A 24158-nucleotide genomic window follows, 5' to 3' on the forward strand; every position below is an offset into this window, starting at 1 on the left:
AACAAAACCTTTACCCACTGAGCCATCTGGCCAGCTCTCACGTCTACTTTCTAAGAGAGATCTTAAAAATCACTGAATTTATCTCAGTCTGTTGCCATGTTTGTAAAGTGGGATGAAGAGCTGTATGTGTTGCATCAGGCAGTACTGGAGAGTTAGTGATGTGATGCTTGCCAGGGGCTCCACATAGGGCCTGTCACATGGTAAACATTTAAAGATGTTGACTATCATGACTAGTGGCGGTGTGCTTGCCTCACATAAACAAGGCTGTATGTTAAAGATGTAGGCTGTTATAATTACTACAATTATAGGTTGAATAGTCCTTATCCTAAATGCTTAAGAATGTGTGTGTGTGTGTGTGTGTGTGTGTGTGTGTGTGTGTGTGTCTGTCTGTCTGTCTGTCTGTCTGTCCATCTGTCTTTGGGAGAAAGCCAGTGTTTAGAAATGAAAGTTATTTATGTTTCTCATATATATATACACCATATATATACCATATACACACATATATGCATGTGAGTATAGTACCACAGAGGTCAGGAAAGGGAAAAGGGTATCAGACCAGAGCTGAAGTTATAGGTTGTTATAAGCTTCCCAATGTGGGTACTGGGAACTGAACTCTGATCCTCTGGAAGAGCAGTATGTGCTCTTAAACCACTAAGCCATCTCTCTAGCCTCCATATATACCTTTTATTAAACAGTGTTACTGAGGAATCCAGGTTTCCTTTTGTGGGTTCTTAGTCTTACTGATAAAATAATTTAAACTTTAAAAAAAATTTATTCTTATTTTACATGTATAAGTGTTATGTCTGCATGTATGTAAGTGCACCTGTGTTGTGTTAATTCCCATGGAGGCCAGAAGAGGGTGTCAGATCCTTGAAACTGGAGTTATGGCCAGTTGTTAGCTGCCATATAGGTGCTGGGAATTGAACCGTGCTCTTAACAGCTGCTGAGCCATCTCTCCAGCATCAGTAGGATTAACTCTTAAAGGAGGAGACAATGGTATATAATGTTCTAATCTTTACGGCAAATCAGGAAGTCATGTCCCCACGCAGGGCCAGAGGAAGAACTCAGATTCCATTCCTAGACCATGTGGAAGTAGCAGGCTTCCTCTCAGTGGGCCTTCACAAAGTTCTGATACCCCCACCTTTTCATAAGAAATGGGATGTGGCATCCAAAGCAGATCATAAGGAAGGGGTCCATCTTCAGTGGCTTCCCAGCCTGCTAATGCCCATCTAGCTGCCTAACAGGAGCCTGAGGGAAGTAAGAAGGGGTTATAGTTTTTTTAAATTTATTTTAGAGTGTGTCTGTGTATATGTGTTATGTTCCTGTGTGTAAGTGTATACCACATGTGTGCAGGTGCCCACAAAGGCCAGAAGGAGGCATCAGATATGGAGCTGGACTAAACAGGCAGTTTTGTCAGCCACCTGACATGGGTGCTGGGAGCTGAACTCTGATCCTCTGGGAGAGCAGCAAGTGCTCTTAACCACTAAGCCATCTCTCCAGCCCCCTGAGGGAAATTTCCCCTCAGCTCCTAAGGGAAGTTTTTTAGACAGTATTTTTAGTTGCCTGTGTTTTGTCTCTGCAGGTATATGTAGTACTGGCATCATACTAGTGCTCAAAAAATGCAAATTTTAAACTATTCTGAACTTTCTGCTTTTGTTTATGACAAAGTCTTACTACTCTGTAGCCAATGCTGGCCTGAAACTATGAAACCCAGGTTGTCTTCAGCTCAACTCATGACAGTCCTGTCTCAGCCTCCTGAATGCTGAGATTAAGGCATGAGCCACCAAGCTCAGGGGTTTTTGTTTTCCAGTGTTGAGTATTAAACCCAGGATTTGAGTGCTAAGCAAACACTGCCCCAGAGTATACACTCGGCCCACATTCTGGGTTTTTAGATTAGGGATACTGAAACCGTAGCAGTTACTATAATAGGATTTGTTTATTAATTTAGTGGTACTAGGGGTTGAACCCAAGTCCTTTACATGCTAGGCAACTGTTTTACCAGTGAACGATCTCCCATAGCTGTCTTTTTTTTTTCTTTTTTGGCATGGGGGTAGGGGTGAGCAGGGTATCACTATGTAGCCCTGACTGACTGTCCTAGAACTCACTATGTTGACCAGGCTAGCCTCAAACTCACAGAGCTCCACCTGCCTTTGCTTCCCAAGTGGTTGGATTAAAGGTGTGCACCACCATGCCTGGCCTATAGACACCTTTCTACTCTTTTTTTTTTTTTTTTTTTTTTTTTTTTTTTTTTTTTTTTTTGTAAAAAAAAAGGTGTTTTGAGGTGTTTGAGCCTGGGGTTGCAAGGTTGGCCTTGAACTCCTTTCTGCCCCAGCCTCCTAAGTGCAGGGTTTACAGGCATACATCACCATTCCTGGCATTGTTTTTCTTGGTTACTTTTTATTTTGAGACAGGGTCTCGCACTCTGTAGCCCAGAATCATATTTGTGATCTTCCTGCCTTAGCCTCTTAAGTAGTTGGGATTACAGTTCAGACTGTGAAGTTATTATGTCATACAGGCTCATATCAGATCAAACAACCTGAAAGAAACAGCTTTCAGTGGTATCCTCCCAAAATAATTATAGAAGAGTTGCTTGCAAATCCTTCCAAACTTAAAGAATCTTCCAGAGATGCCCCAGGTCAGGATCAGATAGGATCCTGAGTCTGAATTTAAGGGTCCCTTCACTTCCAATTGCTCATGCCAAAGAAGGATTCTGACCTGGCTTCATGTAGCCATCCAAGCCTGAGACTTACAGCCTATGAGCCCCTCTGAGTCTCTCCAGTACACGTACTATATGAACATACAGAGGGCTGAACAGGTAGCTCAGTCTTCCACAGAACCCGAATTCAGTTTCCAGGACCCATGTCAGGTGGCTTACAACTGACTATAACTCCAGGGGTTCTGACACTCTTTTGGCTTCCACAGGTACCCACACACATGTGGCATACAAACACAGACATACATATATACATACATAACTTTTTTCATCTTTTGGGGAAAAAAATAATCACACAGCTCTGTGCACGGGAGCAGCTCCATGCTGCTGTCCTAAGACACCCAACACATTTAGTCATTGAGGAAGATGTGCTCTCCTCCTGAACCCCTGCTAGCAGTGAACACTCTGCAGTACACCTCACAAATCCATGCACATGCGGGTGCTGTGGTTTTAGCCTACAGCTTCCCTTCTACCCATCCACTTTCTGTGCACCCTCATCTTCCTTTAAGCCTTCACTGTTCTCACATCTCACCCAGGTCCCTCATGCCTGCCTTAAGCATCTTGCAAGGTATAAGAGCCTTATTGCCACCTTCCTCTCACTAGGGACCACCCACCTCCCCAATCTGGTCAGAGCTGGGCAATCTGGAAGAGAGGTACTATGTGCACTGCAGATCAAGACTCAGCTCTACCTCTTCTCACATCCCCTACTGCTCTTCCTCCGCCTTCACTGCCCCTGCTCTGCTGCTGTGACATTCCTTCTGCTCGCTTCATTTTACTCCATTCTCATTTTTTGCTCTCTTTTGGACAAAATTAGCCTTACACAAAGTAAGCATTTCACTCACTTTATAAGGATGAAGGAGGAGGTAGATAGAATCAAAGTGGAAAACGGGGATTACTGGTTTTTTCATTTTCCTTTTAAAGTCAAGGTAAGGTATAGAGACAGAAAACAGAGTTTTTAAATGTAAAAGAAACTGGATCTAGTGGCACAGGCCTGTAATCTTAGCTGCTTGAAAGCTTGAAGCAGGAGGATCACAAGCTCAGAGCCTGCCTGGGCTACAGAGTGAGTTCAAGACCAGTATGGGCAACTTCATTAAGATCCTGTTTCACAAAATAGAAAAAGGAACCAGCAAGTTTGTCTGAGCAGGTAAAGACATCTGCCACCAAGCATGATGAACCACATGGTAGAAGAAGAGAACTGACTCCCACTAGTTATCCTCTGACCTCCATAGACACAATGTGGTACATGTGTCTTACACAAAATAAATAAAAATTTTTAAAAGTATCTTTAAAAAAATAATATAAGGACTGGGACTATAGCTCAGTGGTATTTTAAAAAAATAAATGCAGAGAAAAGCCATAATAGTTTTGACTCAAGTGTTAACTACTGCAGTGTGAGCCTAGGAAAAGCTTCCTTCCTTTGCTCTGCAATAATGGTATCTCCAGACCCCAACATTCAAGAAGGCCAAGTAAGAGCCAGACATGTAGTTCAGAGTAGACCCCTTGCCAAGCCCTTGCCAATCCCCAACAATACAAAAATGAAAAGGAAAAATAAGACTTGATTGAGCTCTGCTATCAATGCCTATAATCCCAACACTTGGGAGGCTGAGGCAGGAGAATCGCTAACAGATAGTTCAAGGCCAGCCTAGGCTTCAGGGCAAGAACTTATCTCAAAAAAAGAAAAAAAGTATGGGGCTGGAGAGATGGCTCAGCAGTTAAGAACACTGACTGTTCTTGCAGAAGACCTGGGTTTGAATCCCAGCACCCACATGGCAGCTAACAACTGTCCATAACTCCAGTTCCAGGGGATCCAACAGCCTCTTCTGTTCTCCGCTGGCATTGCACGACACAGGTGCACTTACCTACACGCAGGCAATACACACATACACATAAATTTTAAAAAATAAATAAATAAAATATTTTTTAAAAAAAGAAAAAAGTAAACTCTGAGGTAGGGAAGGCTGAGTTTAAATCCTGTTCACCCATTTGCCCACATTTGAAAAGGGCAGTGATTAGAGCATGAGTCCATCAAAAGAAAAAGCAGAAGGAAGCTATGCCTCTTGCTTTGCTCTAGGGGAGGAGACGACCAAGACAGAAGGTAGGGAACTTGCCTCACTGGCACTCAGTCCATGCACTTCTCACTGTACTCATTCTGGTCTTCATAACTGGGGAAGGAAACATTATTCCCATCTTCCCAGATGAGGAAATGGTTGGATAACTAACTTATCAAGGTTGACAGCTTGTGAGTGGTAGAGCCAGCATGGAGTCAAATAAATAAACTCAGGGTGTGTCTCAGTGCTATAGGAGTTGCCTAGCATCTACAATCCCCAGCAAAAATCAAATTGCTGAGTGTGGTGGTGCACGCCTTTAGTCCCAGCACTGGGGATGCATAGGCAGGCAGATCTCTGTGAGTTCAAGGCCAGCCTGTTCTACATAGTGAGTTCTAGGCCAGCTGGGGCTACAGGGAGACCCTGTCTCAAAGAGACATAAATAAATAAATAAAAATTGTCCCATAGAGACATAAATAAATAAATAAATAAATAAATAAATAAATAAATAAATAAATAAATAAATAAAGAGGGGTCTGGAGAGATGCCCCAGTGGTTAAGAGCAGAGGACCTCAATTCAAGTCCCAGCACCCACATGGCAGCTAACAACTACCCTTAACTCCAGTTTGAAGGGATTCAACCCCCATCTTCTGGCCTCTATGGAAGCATACACAGGCACACTTACATACATGAGGCAAAACACTCATACACGTAAAGTGAAAATTTTTAAAAAGAAAAAATCATGAATCAATTTTAAGGGAAGTTTGGATGGACAATTAGAAATGCAAAAGGCAAAAATGTCTGGCTGATATGAAAATCACTGTATGCAGATTTGAAGCAAATGTGATGCTGCCTTCTACCAGATTTTGCCCCTGAACCTTTTGCCCTGTATTTGGAGCTGAGGAAAAGGAAAGGGTCAGACTTTTCTGATGTCTTTGGAGAGAAGCTGGACTTTGGTGATGTTCCCTCCATGACCACCAGGGAGCAGTAGTGCAGTAGTGTTTCTTCTCCTCCTGGAGGGCCCCAGGTATGGGAGGACATGGTACCCCGGGGACTCCTGGTCTAGGTAGAGCTCAAAGGGAAGCATGGTTGGCCAGCATGGCCTCCAGTTCTGTGGCCCAGCCCGTGCTCCCTTGCTTGTCAGTGAGGGTGGATTCTCTCCTTCCTCCAACCTAATTTCAGTCCATTGGCCCTTGCCCCTTGGCACCGGTAATCTCTAGTTGTCATTTGGTTTCTTCTGTCTTGCTGGGCCTCAAACCCTGCCTTAAAGATTTTACACTTGTTTCTGCAACTTCACACCTAAGCCTTTGCGTTTCTTTCCTTCCATCTCTGGCTCCTAGCATAAGGAAGCCTTGCTTTTCTAAGTTGTCTGGATCCCTGGCCACCTCTTCCAGGTCAGTGATTGACTGTATTTTGTTTGTGGGGCAGTAACTGAGCTTTGAAAGTAGCACTTAACCCTTCCCTTCTCATCCCCAGGAATAAGCAGGAAGAATCAGGTATGGAAGGATAAAGGGGACACCAGAAAATGAAAGACCTGTTTCTCCACAGCTTTCTCTCATCCCCTTCCTCTCTACTTCACCCTCATAAGAGACTGGAGCATTAGAAAGGCAGCTAGAATGCAAGGACCACAAGGGTGCTCCAGAGACTGAGGGCTGTTTTAGAGCTGGCCAATCCATCTTTGGGGACGACGACACCCTCCGAACTCTCCACCCTCCCGTGGCTCCAGGGCTCCCTCCTTCCATCCCCCGCGGTGGCAGCAGCCTTGTAATTTAAAGCTCTCTCTGTCGCCTCTAATGTGATCCTCTCATTTTATTGACTCTCTCTGCCGTCTGTGGCGCCCCTTCACATCAATCTCAGCTCTAATCACACTGCCACCACTGCCTGCTCAGCAGCCCCTCTCCTCTGCAGAGGCCCAGCCCGTTCCTCTGCTGTCCCCCACCTCCAGGACACTGACTGCCGTCCTTTCATTCTTTCTGCTTCTGGAATGTCAGGGCTTGTGATGGTTGCCTTCTCCCTTTATCACATTTGAGACTTTATCCCATGGGAGAAAAGATGCCCCAGAGGAAAGCTGGGAGCTACAGGGAGAAATGCAGTGGTACTGAGGGTGAACAAGAATCTTGGCCTGGGTGTAAGGTAGGTGGGGTTGACGTTCAGCGCATGCTTCTGTGTCATCTCCAGTTCAAGGTAGGAAGGGCAAAGAAAGGGACATGGAGATTAGAGGGGGAAGGAGACAGAAGAGTAGAGAATGGAAGGATGGAAAAAGTGAGGGAGGAAAAAAAAACCTGTGGCAGCCAAAGGCTCCTAATAAGTAGTGTGTGTTAGAAGCACTGAGAAGAAAGGGTGAGGGGAAATAAATGGGGGCAGGGGTGCATGGGCAGAGATAAATTTGCAATTGAAATTTTTTTCTGGAGAGGAGGGGCAGGTTGGGAGGTGGGGAAGAGATTTGCAATTTTAAACAGCCATCAGCTGACCTACTCAGGACTGATGGGGGTCTCACCCACAAGCTAGCCAAAAGCTTAGCTCCTTTGATTTCTAGTTAGCAATCAGTGGTCCTTTTCTAGTTGTAAGAATTAAGCATTAGAGAGAGAGGATCTGGGAGTTACTACAGAGTTGGGGGAGTAGGTCTGCTCAGCCCACCTCGGAACTATGATGTAGAGTTGAGAGTCAAGAGCCAGGAAGGAGCTGAACACCTGTAAGCAGGGCTGTTCTGCAGCTGAGGCAGGTAAAAGAGCACCTCCATGTTAATCCTCAGCTCTTCTTGTCAGGTTGGTGTAACAGCCTGAGCGCCTCCATTTTGTCTAAGTTTAACTGGTCAGTCATCTGGTCATAGGACCACCTCTAGGAAGGCGGGTTATGCTAAATAGATGGGTGGAATACCTAGTACGTTAATGAGGTAGTGAAGTTTTCCTGCCTGGAATTCCGCCTCCTAGTGCAGAACTTCTGGACCCTACACAGTCATGTAGTCTGTGAGTCTGCCCACTTTTCTGGGTTCTTCAGAAAAGCATAATCTTCCCTTTTCTTCTCCATATCCCTTTTCTAAACACACTTTCTTTAAGGCTGTGGGCTGCCCCTAGCATCTTGTATTTGTTTACTTTCTAAAGCTTCCTTCTCCCAGCCATGTGCTGGGAGAGAATGTTGTCCCTGGTAAATAGATTCAGCTGATTTGGAACTTTTTGAGTCTGAGTGGTCCTTCCTGGTGGTCCCAAACTCCAAAACACTGGATGGTAAAAGGCAGTGGGGCCTTACCTTTAGAAATGACCCAAGCCTCATGAACCAGTAAACTTATCTTCCTCTGTCCCACCAAAGATCTTTAGGAAGAACACCTTTCTCCAACAACCTCAACTGCTTTCTGTTTATCTAGGAATGTACACACATACACCCATCCAATTTGTTCACTTGCCTTTTGATTTCTCTCTTCTGCCCCTTTACCCAGCACTGGTTTACATTTCATTAGCATGCTAATCATGTCCCTCTCTGAGCTCCTTAAAGGCTTTGACTAACCTGGCTGGACTCCCAGGAGGAGGAAGGCAAGGGAATTGGGACCTGCAGGCAGCTTGGCCCAGACCAAGGACCCATACCAAATCAGGGACTCTGGAGGTGAAGTTTAAAGATGGCCCAAGGAAAAAAAAAGGCTCTCCCCCTCAGTCTCTCTGAAGCATTTACCAGAATAGTAGAAGTTTCATCATTAAAGATCTGCTGGTACAGACAGCAGGAGAGGAAAACAGATGAATGCTTGGGAAACAATTCCTGATTGATTTCTAGCTCTTGGGAGACTAATTTTGCCTGCATTATATCGCCTGTCAGTCCCAATCCAGCCCTCACTTTTTTTTTTTTTTTTGAGACAGGACTTCTTTTGTATCCTAGGCTGACCTTGAACTTGACCAAGCCCAAGAACCCAAGTTCAGTCCCCAGGATCCACATAGTAAAAGGAGAAAACTGACTCCCACAAGTTGTCCTCTGACGTTCACACATGTGCCATGGCGTGCACATGTTTACACACACACACACACACGTTTAAAACAAATTTAAGACAGTTATGAGGGAGGGCTAGGAATTTAGCTCCGTTGGTAGAGGGCTTACCTGGCATACACAAAGCCCAGGGTTCAGTCTCCAGATCTGCACAAACTGGGTGTCATTGCACACACCTATGATTCCAGCAGAGGTGAACGTATAAGAATCAGAAATTCAAGACCAGCCTAGGTTACATGAGAACCTATCTAAACAAAGAGACAATTATGACCTAAAATTCATTTTAAAATAGCATGTGAAAGGTAAGGAAGTTGGTGAGGCTACAAATGAAACAAGGCTGGTCATGAGCTGATGGCTGTTGAAGATGGATGGGAGGTAAAGGGATTCCTTATAAGTGTTTCACATTTTTCGTAGTTGAAAATGAAGTGATCGTTCTAGCTGCTGACTAGGTTGGAGGAATAGAACTGAACAAGCCATCTGTTCCATTAATTCAGAAAGAGAATAGTGGCTTGGGTCAAGATGGTGCTGGCGAGGAAGATGGTTAGTGCAGGGCTTCGTCCATTCTGGGGGTTCTTGTGGGACTTTGTGGGTGGTGGGAGGGCAGACAAGCCTAAGCGGCTGGGTAAGTGGTACCACTCTAAGTGCAAGATGGGGGAGAGCTAGTTTGGAAAGAAATATTGAATTCTGATTTTAGTCAGAACTTCAATTTTTTTAATAATTTTTTATTTATTATATTTATTTTATGTGTACGCATGTATTGCCTGCATATAGGTAAGTGCACCTGTGTCGTGCAATGCCCACAGAGATCAGAAGAGGCTGTCAGATTCCCTAGGACTGGAGTTACAGACAGTTGTTAGCTGCCACGTGGGTGCTGGATTCGAACCCGGGTCTTCTACAAGAACAACCAGTGTTCTTAACCGCTGAGCCATCTCTCCAGCCCTAGAACTTCAATTTCTTTAATGACATTTAGTGTGTGTGTGTGTGTGTGTGTGTGTGTGTGACACACATTTCATAGCTCAGATCTGGAGTTCAGAGAACTTGCCAGGGTCAGTTCCCTCCTTCCACCATGTGGGTCTCTGGGATCAAACTCAAGTCATCAGCCTCAGAGACAAACACCTGTACCAGCTAAGCCATTTCACCAGCCCCAGACATGTTAATTTTTAAGCCTGTTAGACGCTAAGTAAAGTTTCAAGTTGGCATGAGGGCATCTGAGTCTGGTGCTCAGGGAAAATGATGGGGCTAGAGTGGCCAGATACTCAGCCTGGCTGGGCTCCCTGCAATCTCACAGCACTGCTCTATCTGTGTTTCCCTGCAGGGTACTGGCTGTCACGCTGAAATGAACCCTCAGCACTCCTCCGTCTACCATGGCCACTCTTAACTTACCCTCTACTACCACTCCTTCCCCCGGGCACGATGCCCCGTCCCTGCCTCCAGATACCTCCTTCTCCAGCACCTCTGATCCCGTCACCAAAGATCCCCCGGATACTCCCTCCACCTCTGAGAACGTAAGGCCCTCAGAGCCAGGGGGAGAGCCTCTGGAGTCAAGCTGTGGCCTCCTCCCACCAGAGGAGATTGGAGAGCCCCAAGAAGAGCCTGGCTGTGGACGCATCCCACCAAAGGACCTGGGGGTGGAAAAGGACGACAAGGAGGAGAAAGGAATCCCTCCCCTGGACCTAAGCAACCACTTATTCTTTACAGCGGGAGGTAAGGCCTACCTACTGGCCAAGCTGTCTCTGCCAGGTGGCAGTGACCTCCTGTTACCAAAGGGCTTTCCCTGGGATGAGGCAAACATCAAGGAAGAGCCCAGCCTGCCCCTCCTTGCCCATTTACACTCCCCACACCTCACCACTCTTCACATCCAACATGGCTTTGACCCAATCCAAGGCTTTAGCTCTTCTGACCAAATTCTGTCCCGTGATACCTCAGCGCCGTCATCTCTGGCTGCCTGTGAGGGAAGGGATGGAGCCTTCTGGAGCTACCAGCTGGTTCCAAACCCAACCGAAGATCCCAAAGATGGCTCCATGGGGAGCAAAAGAGGAGACCACAGGGCATGGTTCTGGATCTGCCTTCTCTGCCGCCTGGGTTTCAGCAGGCCCCAGGTCTTTATAGATCATACACATTCTCATGGGGTAAAGCTGACCCCTGCCCAACACCAGGGTCTGCTGGGCAGCCCAGCTGTACTCCAGGAGGGTGATGAGGGCTGCATGGCCCTTATAAGCTTTCTGGAACCAAAATTCCTTGCTTGCCCCTCTCCTCAAACACCAGGCAGCAGCAGCAGCATAGCTAACATGGAGACAAATGTAGCCCAGACTGAGGATGGCCCCCTGGAGGCAGACGTTCAGGCCCTTGTTCTCCCTGCTGAAGAAGCTGTGGCCCTCAGTCCACCATCCCCACCCCCGACCCTAGCCACCTGGGACCCCAACCCAACCCAAGCCAAAGAATCGCCAGTAGCAGCAGGCGAGGCAGGACCAGATTGGTTCCCTGAGGGGCAAGAAGAGGATGGAGGGCTCTGCCTCCCACTCAACCAAAGCTCACCCACCTCTAAGGACAGGGGCACTCTCCCCATTCCAGTAGGCTCCCCTGAAGACCCCAGTGACCCACCTCAGCCCTATCGCCTGGTCGATGACTATACTCCAGCCCCTGCAGCCTTCCAGGGCCTCAGCCTATCTAGCCACATGTCCTTGCTACACTCTCGAAATTCTTGTAAGACACTTAAGTGTCCCAAGTGCAACTGGCACTACAAGTACCAGCAGACTCTAGATGTGCACATGCGGGAGAAGCACCCTGAGAGCAACAGTCACTGCAGCTATTGTAGTGCGGGGGGGGCTCACCCCCGACTTGCTCGTGGAGAAAGCTACAACTGTGGCTACAAGCCCTACCGCTGTGATGTCTGCAACTACTCCACCACCACCAAAGGCAACCTCAGCATCCACATGCAGTCCGACAAGCACCTGGCCAACCTGCAGGGCTTCCAGGCAGGACCTGGAGGACAGGGAAGTTCTCCAGAGTCATCACTCCCACCCCCATCTGTGGGAGATAAAGAGCCCAAGACCAAATCATCCTGGCAGTGCAAGGTTTGCAGCTATGAGACCAACATCTCCCGTAACCTACGCATCCACATGACTTCTGAGAAGCACATGCAGAATGTCCTGATGTTGCACCAGGGACTGCCACTGGGCCTGCCACCTGGGCTGGTGGGGCCAGGAGCTCCTCCCCCACCGGGGGCTACCCCCACTAATTCTCCTGAACTCTTCCAGTACTTTGGGCCTCAGGCCCTAGGACAGCCTCAGACTCCCATGCCTGGGCCTGGGCTGAGGCCAGACAAGCCCCTGGAGGCCCAGCTGCTTCTCAATGGTTTTCACCTTGGAGCACCTACCCGAAAGTTCCCCACAGCTGGTAAGTTTCTTGGCTCTGTTCCAACTGCCTGTTACCCAAGCAAAAGTTGATTCCCTGCCTTCTTCCAAAGGTCAGCTCCCCACTTAGGCAACTGTAGCTCCCTTTAATTACTACTCCACCATTTCTTCCTTAGGTACTAATGTGTCTCTGTCCCTTAGCCTCTGGCAGCCTCTCCCCTGAGACCCACCTGCCTCCAAGTCAGCTCCTGGGCTCCTCATCTGATGGCCTGCCCACCTCACCACCCCCAGATGACAGTCCACCCCTGAAGGTGTTCCGATGCCTGGTATGCCAGGCCTTCAGCACAGACAGCCTGGAGCTGCTGCTTTACCACTGCAGCATAGGCCGGAGCCTCCCAGAAGCTGAATGGAAGGAAGTAGCTGGGGACACCCACCGCTGCAAGCTCTGCTGCTATGGTACCCAGCTCAAGGCCAACTTCCAGCTCCACCTCAAGACTGACAAACATGCTCAGAAGTACCAGCTGGCAGCCCACCTGAGGGAGGGGAGTGGGGCCATGGGCACCCTTTCCCCACTGTCCCTGGGGGACGGGGCCCCTTACGGTTCTGTCTCCCCGCTTCACCTGCGCTGCAACATCTGTGACTTTGAGTCCAACAGCAAGGAGAAGATGCAGCTGCATGCCCGGGGTTCAGCCCATGAAGAAAACAGCCAGATCTATAAGGTGAAGTTCAGGCAGGAGGGGACAGAAAAGGAGAAGGGAGAGGGAATAGGGTGGAAGGAGATGTAGAGAAGTGATGGAGACACCCAGGGTGACAGAAAGGAAAAAAAGGGAAGTGTAAGTGCCAGGGTAACAGTGTGTGGACAGACCTAGAGAAAGACCAAAGGATAGTGGACTCTGATGAGGTGAAACAGACTTGATTCAGCTTTTCTGATGTGTAAACTGGAAGGATTGGGTCCATCATGTTATCCAAAAATTCAAGCGTGTAGAAACAGATTCTAGCACAGTAAGGAGTCCAGGACTGGCAGGAGGAAGAGAAAGCAGTGACTCAGGTGGCCACAGAAAGGAAACGGGGGCACCCAGGAGTAAAAGGGTTCAGTGGGGAGGGAGAGTCCCCCAAGATCTGGAGGTGTCCCTTCTGCACCTGAGTCGGCCTCTTCCATGGTTCTAGTTTCTGCTGGAAATGGAGGGAGCAGAGGCAGGGCCAGAGCTGGGGCTTTACCGCTGCCTGTTGTGTGCCTGGGAGACACCCTCCCGCTTAACTGTGCTGCAACACCTACGCACACCTGCCCACCGTGATGCCCAGGCCCAGAGGCGGCTGCAGCTCCTGCAGAAAGGCCCAACAGCTGAAGAAGGACTCTCAGCTCTTCAGAGCATCCTGAGCTTCAGCCATGGGCGGCTCCAGATTCCTGGTGAGGAAGAGGAACAGGGGAATAAGGGCTGGGCAGCAGATACAGGGAGATGACAAGAAAATGACACAGGAAGGAGAAATGGATCTGTGAGCCCTCAATAGCAAGGAAAAAGGGATGGTGAGGGGATGAGAAGGCAAGAGCTCCCAGGAACTTAGAGGTTTCCCAGTAAAGAGGGGGAGCAAGACGTTGGAGGGTGGTGGAAAAAGGCAGAGATTTTGTTGGGTGGAGAACAGGAAGGAGGTGAAGAAGAATCACCTAATGCTTCTGAGTAGTGAGTGACTACTGTCCTAGCTCTATTGGTTGTGCAGGGTGGTAGGCAAAAGAAAAGTCTAGAACCTGATTCATGCTGGGCCAAGACTTGTCAAAAGGAGATGGGAGCTGTGGGCATGATCCAAAGGCAGTAGGGATGGGAAGAGGCCCCAGCAAGTTTCCCAGCCTCTTCCTGTCTCCTAGGAGGTCTTCAGCCCTAAGGCTGGGCTTAGAGTCCCCCTTAGGCAGCTGAGGTTGTACCAGCAGAGGCCGGGAACAGCCAGCCAGGCGCCAGTGATCCAGAGGGTGCAGAAGAGCCTGGAAGGGGCTGTCAGAGGTGGGCATGGGCATCTGGGCTTTGGAGAAGCCAGTGGTGGGCGAGGGTGTGAGGGCATGGGCAGCAGGAACCAGGAACAGGCAGCATTGACTGGTGCTAATTGAATTGCCAATATGCTGGCTGGAGTTAAGTGCTGGAGGGGCCCAGATCAATAGCTAACGATCCTGGCGCAGGGCTGAATGGAGTTAAGGAACTTTAACACTTTAATTAGGCTGCCGCTGAAAATAAATTCCTACACATCTGTCAATTCTTACTTGAGTGGTAATCTCCTCTCCTTACACCTCAGCCACTGCTTCCACTCAACCTTTGCGATGCCTCTCCCACTAGATTTGGGGGTTTCCTTTTAGCAGGGTCAATCAAGCCAGGAGACCAAGTTTAGTCCAGTTTCTATTGCCTACTGTGGGGCTTGTTTCTATAAAAGAATGAGGAGCTGGACTTACATGAGATGGTATCTTATGCCCTGCTCGTTCTAGTACTGGAATTTTCACATTTACCCTGTTTCTTTTTGGTGGCTGTTCATCCTCTCCTGCCTACTGATTCACTCTTCCATCTTCTCCACTGACTGGATGCTTATCCTGCTTCCTCTGCCCTGTGTCCTCTTTCCTTCCCTGATATTTCACTTCTTGATGCTGACTCTGCCTCCATCCTACACAGGGAAGGCTCCTGACACTACTTTAGCTGAGCCACCCACCCCTGAGAAAGATGCCCTGAACAAGACAGAACAATTGGGTGAGTTGTTCCTCTGATTTGTTTCTCCCCACCCAACCCACTATGCATTCTGGGAGGCTCATGGGGCCTTTCAGAAATCCAGGTACCCAGTAGAGTCTCCTGCCCAGAAGGAACAAAACTGATCAAAGAAAGGAGAAAGGGGAGCAAGCCACAGAAGCATACGCATTTCTGCTCTCTTCAAGGACCCAACCCTGGCTAGCTTGTCAGACCTCACCTGGCTGCTGAGTTTCTTGCCCATTCTCCCCACCCCCTATGCTGAAAGCTCTCTGTGCAAGGTCAGAGAGTTGTCAGAGTCCTCTAATTCCTCTCTTCTCCCCCTCAGCTTCTGAAGAGGCGGAGAACAGACCTGCCCTTCCCCGAGACAATGCCAACCAGACCACGGTCAGAACTGGGGTAACTGGGATGAGTCGAGGTTGGGATCTGGCTTTACTGAGATCTGTTTGTATTATGAAGGCTTTTGGACTATCACATATAAGAAATTCCACCCAGGAGTTCGGCACATAGGAGGAAAGCTGCCTATACAGGGTGAACATAAGGGACGGCAGGAGGGGACAGCAGGAACTTAAGGAAAAGGAAAGAGAGAAACTGCATATTGACGACAGGATAGACTGGAGGTAGATGAAGAAAAAGGCAGGAAAGCAGCAAAGAAATGAAAAGAAAAAGGCAAAAACAAGACTAGCTTCAGAGGATAAGACAAATACAGATGTCCCTTTCCTACAGAAAGCCCTAAGTCTGCACAGCACCCGCTTCTTAAGGATAGGGGCATCAAATGACTGAGCTGAGAGGAAGTCTCACAAGTCTTTTAGCCCCTAGAACTTGGACTTGGCAGAACTCTGGAGCAGCTTAGCTTTCTGGTCTCTAAAATGTTGGCTCTGAGGAGATTCCTAGCTATGGTTTTGAGGTGTTATCCTGGGCCTCAGAGCTTTCCAAATTGCACTGCCATGTGCAGGGATGCCCTTGTCCTCAGTTTCTCTTCTTCCCAACTCCTGTTCCCTGTAGCCCCTCTGTTACAGGTGTCTGCTCTAAGGGTTAGGTGCTTGAAGACGAGTGCTGGATCCCCTGCCTCTGTGGTCATCCCTGCCCTGACATGTAGGCCTGGGAAAGTGCCAGGTAACAGGAGAGGAAGCAGGCCAGAGAGACAAGCCAGATGTGAGGCAGCAGGCAAAATGCTGGCTAGACAGTTCATTTAGGTGACAGTAGACCTCTTGTGGCCTCCACCCCTCTGGAAGTCTGGGCCACATAATGCAGAGAGACAGACCAGAGTTTTCTTGAGCCACTGAGGTAGCTGTGGCATTTTTTTATACTAAGAAATGAAGGGGGAGGGGAGAAAATGGGAGCTGCTGCATCTGAGGGAGATGAGTGAGCCTCAGGGGCAGACAGACAGGACACCTCTGCAGGAGATGTTCAAGGACCTTGGAGAGGCAGAGTGTGTTGGAACTAGGGACTTCTGGGTCCAGAAAGTGCCCAGAAGGAGTCTATTTCACAAAAAAAGACTGGCGTTGGGGCATGGGTAAGAAAGCCAGATTCAAGGTTGAAGCTGGTATAGGGCAATCTGTCAGCTGGAAAATTGACTGGAGCATCAGAGACGGGGAAAGACACCCAAACAGAAGGCAGAAGCTAGAGGGAGAGGGCCTTGTCAGGAAGTCAAAGTAGCAGCCTTGGCTAGGTCTTTGTCCTGATCCAAGGGAGTTGCCAGCTTTTAGAACTGGTTAGAGGCTTGGAGGGCTAAGGTGCCATTCTGTCTAGCTTGCTTCTCCCAGATCCAGATATGGGGACAGTGCTGCACTGAATCCAAGTGACTAGGAGATGGAGGTTTCCCCCTTCCCTGACAACCTCCTCCACTACCATATGTGTTCCCCAGGTATACTGCTGTCCATATTGCAGCTTCCTGAGCCCGGAGTCTGACCAGGTGAGGGCTCATACACTCTCACAGCATGCCGTGCAGCCCAAATACAGGTGTCCATTGTGCCAGGAGCAGCTGGTGGGTCGGCCTGCCCTGCACTTCCACCTCAGCCACCTTCACAATGTGGTGCCAGAATGTGTTGAGAAACTGCTGCTTGTGGTGAGTATGGGCTGGGGGAAGATGGCCTTGAAATCCTGTCAGGGGCATGCAGGAAGAGAAGCAGCAGCAGGGATATTCAGGCCAGTGTGCTAGGAATACAGTGTTGAAGGGAAATAGCATTCCAGAGATTTGAAGTGGGATTTTAGAGTTGGGGGTTTTTAGTACTAAACTTATCTAGTTCCTTTACTCCTGGACAAAAGAACTATGTATTGTTCTCACATCCATTAAATCCTCAATGAAAAGAGCTGTTTAACAACAGAACCAAGTGGCCTTGAGGTGGGTTGATTGTCAGCCTGAGGAAGAAGAAAGCCAGAGGAGAGGGACAGCTAGCTGCCAAGCCTTCATTTGTAGAAAAGTAACAATTCATTGGGAGGTTCATCCAGACAGGAGACTAGATCCATGGAAAAGGAGTTTGGCACGGATACAGGTGCAGAGCATGTGAGTCAGGAATAGCAAACAGGGGGCAGTGGGTGGTGGTAAAGCCACTAGGATTTCCTGTATTACAGGCCACAACTGTAGAGATGACCTTTGCAACCAAAGTGCTGCCTGGACCCACACTAAACCCTCTGGAGGATGGCCCAGAACACCCCACTCCTGGGCCAGAGCCCACTCCCAAGAGAGACCAGGCAGCAGGTAAGGAAGGGTATAGCATACCTCCCAAAGTGGCAGAAAAGGGGACCAAAAGAATCTAAAGATCACTGAGGCCAGAGTCAGTTACCTTGGATATTGAATAGTTGGGGCCTAGCTTGAACACAATTCTCTGCTCATTATACCCTGTTCTTTCTCCTGTAGATGGCTCTAACCTGGCCCCAGAAGCCAGCCCAGATCCTCCTCCTGAGCCTCCCCTGGCATCAGTTGAGAGTCCAGAGAAGCCTTCAGGAAGCCCCCCTGATCAGCCCTCTTCTCCAGCTCCATCTCCAGTCCTTCGGCCAGATGCCCAAGTTGAAGAAGTAGCTCCTCTGCCAATCATGGCTGAAGAGGAAGAGGGGACCATGGGGGAGCCTCGCTCTGCAGAACCATCCCCAGCTGACTCTCGCCACCCTCTGACCTATCGCAAGACCACCAACTTTGCCCTGGACAAGTTTCTTGACCCTGCCAGGCCCTATAAGTGTACTGTGTGTAAGGAATCATTCACCCAGAAGAATATCCTCTTGGTTCATTATAATTCTGTCTCCCACCTTCATAAGATGAAGAAGGCTGCCATTGACCCATCTTGCCCCACCCGAGGAGAGGCTGGTGTCCCACCCACCACAACTACTGCCTCAGACAAGCCATTCAAGTGCACGGTCTGCCGAGTATCCTACAACCAGAGCTCCACCTTGGAGATTCATATGAGATCAGTTCTCCATCAGACTCGCTCAAGGGGGACCAGAACTGATGCTAGGGCTGATGGACCAGAGCGCAGCCAAGAAGAGCTCAAGGAAAGCGAGACTGAGGGGGAGGTGGGCACTGAGAAGAAAGGCCCTGACCCTAGTGGCTTCGTGTCTGGACTGCCCTTCCTGTCCCCACCACCCCCTCCCTTGGATCTGCACCGATTCCCAGCCCCTCTCTTCACCCCACCAGTCCTACCCCCCTTCCCTCTGGTGCCAGAGTCACTGCTTAAGCTCCAGCAGCAGCAGCTGCTCCTGCCCTTCTATCTCCATGACCTCAAGGTAGGGCCCAAGCTGGCATTGGCTGGCCCTGCGCCCATGCTGTCTCTGCCAGCTGCTACCCCTCCTCCTCTTCCTCCTCCTCCACCCCCACCCCCCAAGACTGAGCTAGCTGAACAAGAATGGGAGCGGCCCCCAATAGCTGAAGAGGGGACTGAAGCAGGGCCCTCTTCACCACTCCACACACCGCCCAATGAAGTCGCTCGCACTGCAGCCAAAGCCCTTCTAGAAAATTTTGGCTTCGAGCTGGTAATTCAGTACAATGAAGGGAAGCAGACAGTGCCCCCTCCCCCAACACCACCTCCCCCAGAGGTTCTTGGGGGTGGAGACAAGCTGGCCTGTGGGGCCTGTGGGAAACTCTTCTCCAATATGCTTATTCTCAAGACCCACGAGGAGCATGTTCACCGCCGCTTTCTGCCCTTTGAGGCTCTGAACCGCTATGCTGCTCAGTTTCGAAAGAGCTATGATAGCCTGTATCCACAGTCAGTGGAACCCCCCAAACCTCCAGATGGGTCCCTAGAGTCCCCTCCCCAACTGGGCCCACCTTTACTGGTCACTGAGCCTGAAGTAGGGGGAACCCATGTTCCTGAGGAGCAGAGCCGAGCAGGAGGACACTGGCCCCCAGAGGAAGAAGAAAGTTCTAGAGGGAATCTCCCCCCCCTAGTGCCTGCAGGCCGCCGGTTCTCCAGAACAAAATTCACAGCATTCCAGACCCAGGCCCTACAGTCTTTCTTTGAGACCAGTGCCTACCCCAAGGACGGAGAGGTGGAGCGCATGGCAAAACTCTTGGGTCTGGCCAGCCGTGTGGTAGTAGTGTGGTTCCAAAATGCCCGCCAGAAAGCCCGAAAAAATGCCTGTGAGGGTGGGCCTATGCCCACTGGAGGAAGCACCGGGGGAGCCTCTAGCTGTAGGCGCTGCCACGCCACTTTCTCCTGTGTTTTTGAGCTAGTGCGGCACCTCAAGAAGTGCTATGATGACCAGCCCCCTGAGGAGGAGGAGGAGGAGGAGGAGGAGGTGGTGGTGGAGAGAGGGGAGGATGAGGAAGAGGTGGAAGAGGAGGAAGCAGATGAAGAACAGAGCCTGGAACCCCCACCGGGGCCTGAGGACCCATCACCAGAGGGCCCATCAGCAGGACAACATCCAGATGCAGAGGACCTGAGCCAGGCAGAGCCAACAAAGCTAGAAGGCAAAGAGTCTGAAGGGAAGGCTCTTCCCCCTCCTCTAGCCCACACCTGTGACCAGTGTGCTGCTGCTTTCCCCAGTCAAGACCTCCTGACTAGTCACCGCCAACTACATTTCCTACCATCTGTGCAGCCCAGTGCTCCCCCACAACTCCTTGATCTGCCTCTGCTAGTGTTTGGGGAGCGCAACCCTCTGGTAGCAGGCACTCCTTCGGTGCCAGGGCCACCCCTCAAGCGGAAGCATGATGATGGCAGCCTGTCTCCCACAGGCAGCGAAGCAGGGGGTGGAGGGGAGGGTGACCCCCCAAGGGACAAGCGCCTGCGTACTACCATCCTACCGGAGCAGCTGGAGATCCTGTACCGTTGGTACATGCAGGACTCCAACCCCACACGTAAGATGCTTGACTGCATCTCTGAGGAAGTGGGGCTCAAAAAGCGAGTAGTACAAGTCTGGTTCCAGAATACCAGAGCCCGGGAGAGGAAAGGCCAGTTTCGAAGCACCCCTGGGGGAGTGGCCAGCCCAGCAGTCAAACCCACTGTTACACCGACCCCAGCACCCTTCCCTAAATTCAACCTCCTGTTGAGCAAGATAGATGATGGGACTGGGAGGGAAGCCCCAAAGAGGGAAGCACCTGCTTTTTCCTACCCCAGAGTCACTCCTGCTGCTGGGCCTCTATCTTTCCTACCATCTGGGAAAGAGGCCACTGTAGCAGCCCCAGAGCCACCTCTACCCCTTCCACCTCCTCCACTCAGTGAGGATGAGGGCCCAGAGGAACCATCTAAAGCTTCTCCAGAAAGTGAGGCTTGCAGTCCATCTGCAGGAGACCTAAGTGATTCATCTGCTTCCAGCCTGGCTGAACCAGAGTCCCCTGGAGCTGGGGGATCCAGTGGGGGACCAGGAGGTGGGGCTGGGGTTCCAGATGGAATGGGGCAGCGGCGCTATAGGACCCAGATGAGCAGCCTTCAACTGAAGATCATGAAAGCCTGCTATGAAGCCTACCGCACCCCCACCATGCAGGAGTGTGAGGTGCTAGGGGAGGAAATTGGGCTGCCCAAGAGAGTCATTCAGGTCTGGTTCCAGAATGCTCGTGCCAAGGAAAAGAAAGCCAAACTGCAGGGGACAGCACTTGTAGGGAGTGGGGGCAACAACAGTGAGGGCACCTTGGCAGCCCAGCGCACTGACTGTCCTTACTGTGATGTCAAGTATGATTTCTACATCTCCTGCCGAAGCCACCTCTTTTCCCGCCAGCACCTGGCCAAGCTTAAGGAGGCAGTCCGAGCCCAGCTGAAGAGTGAAAGCAAATGCTACGACTTAGCTCCAGCACCTGAGGCCCTACCGGCTCCTAAAGGCCCATCTGCTACCACACCTGCCTCTGTGCCCTTGGGGGCTGCCCCCACCCTGCCTCGCCTGGCTCCGGTACTCTTGACTGGCCCAACTCTGGCCCAGCCACCACCTGGCAGCTTAGCTCCTTTCAATTCAGGTGAGTTGGGGAGATTGGGAAGAGCTGGACTTCAGAGAACGCCTCTAATGGCATGCCCCTCTTCTCCTTGACTCCCATTGTGGCCCTCCTTGCTGCAGAATCTTAGGGGGAGGATGAGGGGCGTGGCCGCAGGGTGGTGGGAAGGGCAAGTGTGTAGCAGGAGTGACCTGGAACAGGAAGGTCAGTGAGGCAGGAGACCACTAACCCTTCCTCACCCCTCGCATTTTCCTAGGCCCTGCAGCCTCCTCAGGCCTCCTTGGCCTTGCCGCTTCGGTCCTGCCTGCTACCACAGTGGTCCAGACTGCTGGTCCAGGCGGCCCCTTACCTCAGAGACCCGTGTCCGACCAAACCAACAATTCCACTGACCCTATCCCGGGCCCAGCTACAGAGCCCCCAGGGGACAAGGTCTCTGGTGAGCGAAAGTCAGTTGCAACCCCTACCAACTCCTCCACTGATGCCCTCAAGAACCTCAAAGCATTGAAGGCTACTGTCCCAGCCCTGTTGGGAGGCCAATTCCTGCCCTTCCCATTGCCCCCTGCAGGGGGGGCAACACAACCACCTGTCTTTGGCCCCCAATTACAGGGGGCCTACTTCCAACAGCTCTACGGCATGAAGAAGGGGCTATTTCCCATGAACCCCGTGATACCTCAGACCCTCATTGGGCTGCTCCCCAATGCCCTCCTCCAGCCACCACCTCAGCCCCCTGAGCCCACAGCCACAGCACCTCCAAAGCCTCCTGAGTTGCCCGCTCCTGGAGAAGCGGAAAGTGGTGAGGCCGATGAGCTGCTAACAGGCAGCACTGGCATCTCCACGGTGGATGTGACTCACCGCTACTTGTGCCGTCAGTGCAAGATGGCATTTGATGGTGAGGCCCCAGCTACTGCCCACCAGAGATCCTTCTGCTTCTTTGGGCGGGGTTCTGGGGGCTCCATGCCCCCCCCACTGCGGGTGCCCATCTGCACCTACCACTGCCTGGCATGTGAGGTGCTGCTGAGTGGGCGTGAAGCCCTAGCCTCCCACATGCGCTCCTCAGCCCACAGGCGCAAAGCGGCCCCACCTCTAGGAGGCCCACCCATCACCAACACTGCCACTGCTGTCCCGGCCGCTGTGGCTTTTGCCAAAGAGGAAGCAAGATTACCTCACACGGACCCCAACCCAAAAACTACTACTACCTCTACACTTCTAGCTTTATAAACAGATAAACCAAGATGGGGATAAGAGAGAGGCCTAGGGTTCCCTCATACCCAAGGGGTATTTGGTAGGAACTCAAATCCCTCACCCCAACCTTCAGTTCTGCCCACCTCATGGGAGTCTCAATTCCCACCCTCAGTGGGCTTCACACACCCCACCTCCAGCAGAGTCCTGCCTCCTCCCCATCCCACAGACACTCTGGTTCTCATCCTGACTCCTTACAGATGTAGCCCTTGCCCCTATGTCTTCATAGACAGACACACTCCCCCACCTCGGCATCCCAACTACTCATACATGTCTGCTTACCATACATAAAGTCTGCCCTTCATCCCCTCCTTTTTCCCCACTGAATTCCCAGCCCTCTTCCCCTGAAAACGCATACCTATCTCATGCTATTATACTGACTGAGAAAACACCAAAAAAAAAAAAAAAAAAAAAAAAGGAAAAAAAAAAAAAAAAAAAAAAAAAAAAAAAAAGGGAAAAGAAGAAAAAGGAAAAGAAGAAAAACCCCAGAAAACCCAAGACAAAAAAGGGGATGGAAGATAAACTTTGCTCTCCCCTTCCTATCCCTCCCCCAGAGCACCATACTGCTCACAAACTTTCCAAAAACCCAGGCAGCTCCTAAGGTTGGAGCCTGGGATGGGCAGGGAGCCCATAAAACTCTAACCAAACTGGAGGCCGGCAGGGGGAAAATACCCCTGTTCGCTCTCCCCACCCCTCCCTCCTACCCTTTCCTCACCTGATGGGACCCTTGTGGCCTGGACTCCTGGGGAAGCCGCCACCAGGAACCCTCACCCTGTATCCTGGGAACTGCAGTAACTTATTCTCAAAGGCTTTAAACACAGAGATCCTCTCAGCAGCCGTGGGCCTGCCCCTTGTCCTAGCCCTGCCACAGGGCAGTCCAGCCTCCGGGGATCGGCGTTGCCCACCAATGGCAAATCCAAAGTTCTTTAAAAAAAAAAAAAAAAAAAAAAAAAAAAAAAAAAAAAAAAAAAAAAGAGAGAGAGAGAGTGCACACACGAGAGAGAGAGAGAGAGAGAGAGAGAGAGAGAGAGAGAAAGAGAGAGAGAGAAATGGAAGTACCAGAGGAATGAAGAAAAACATAAACCTGAAAATACAGAGGAAAAAAAAACTACCATCAAACAAGTGGGTTTTTTTATTTTCCTTTTTTGTTTTTTACTATTCGTGTTACCCCCTGCCCCACTTGAGGTTTGTTCAGTCCACGGCAGGGCTGGAAGCAGTGCAGCTCTGCCTAGAGTCCAAGACATGGCTAGTAATGCAGCAATGAACCTGACTGACTCTAGGGAGAGCCATCCCTGTCCTGAGTTGAGTATGTATCAGAACTTGTTCTAGCCCCTCATCAGCTGTCAGAAAGCCCAGTGTTGCCAGGATCTTGGCAGTCTTGAGAAGGGCAGGGGTGGCGGGCAGCTTGGTTTATGAATTAAGCTGTGCACCCATTTTTTGCCCACCACTTTTTTCCAACAAGCCTATTTCCTTCCCCCAGAGGCCCTATCATGTTTCTGGATACTTCTTGACCCTCCTTTGCCTTTGCAGGGTCTGCCTTTCTTCCTCATCTGCTCTTGTTCCTGCTCTGCCCAGCTCATCCCAGTCCCTCCATTAAGCAGCATTGACTGGGAATGTCCCCAAAACAGTCTGGGGTCATCTATAAGACTCGTAACCTAGAGCTGACACCTGAGAGGATGTGTAGGCAAGGGCTCACAAGCACAAGATACTCTGAGCAGGAGATACACAGAAGAGCAATGTATACCTAACCTCACTACCTGTGAGGAG

The 24158-nt window shown here is 50.3% G+C and overlaps 2 protein-coding genes across 5 annotated transcripts in view; one reads left to right on the forward strand and one right to left on the reverse strand.

Moving 5' to 3' along the window:
• Zfhx2 (zinc finger homeobox 2) overlaps positions 1 to 22837 on the forward strand; it is a 31792-nt gene extending 8955 nt beyond the window's left edge. The window contains exons 2-10 of one of the 2 annotated variants that reach the window (XM_008839858.1): positions 10043 to 12123; positions 12282 to 12799; positions 13248 to 13488; positions 14729 to 14803; positions 15126 to 15184; positions 16665 to 16865; positions 17372 to 17498; positions 17658 to 21176; positions 21409 to 22837. In XM_008839858.1, the coding sequence (XP_008838080.1) occupies positions 10092 to 12123; positions 12282 to 12799; positions 13248 to 13488; positions 14729 to 14803; positions 15126 to 15184; positions 16665 to 16865; positions 17372 to 17498; positions 17658 to 21176; positions 21409 to 22370 (7734 nt within the window). In that variant the 5' untranslated portion in view covers positions 10043 to 10091 and the 3' untranslated portion in view covers positions 22371 to 22837. Of the gene's footprint in view, positions 1 to 9967; positions 12124 to 12281; positions 12800 to 13247; positions 13489 to 14728; positions 14804 to 15125; positions 15185 to 16664; positions 16866 to 17371; positions 17499 to 17657; positions 21177 to 21408 lie in introns of those variants that run through there. The other variant, XM_017799827.2, reaches the window with a different exon arrangement.
• The window catches only part of Thtpa (thiamine triphosphatase), a 46814-nt gene that overhangs the window by 15569 nt on the left and 7087 nt on the right, over positions 1 to 24158 (reverse strand). The window lies entirely within an intron of this gene.

This window comes from Nannospalax galili, unplaced genomic scaffold (assembly GCF_000622305.1).
Source record: "Nannospalax galili isolate Female #2095 unplaced genomic scaffold, S.galili_v1.0 scaffold1119, whole genome shotgun sequence".
NCBI classification, from domain to species: Eukaryota; Metazoa; Chordata; class Mammalia; order Rodentia; family Spalacidae; genus Nannospalax; species Nannospalax galili.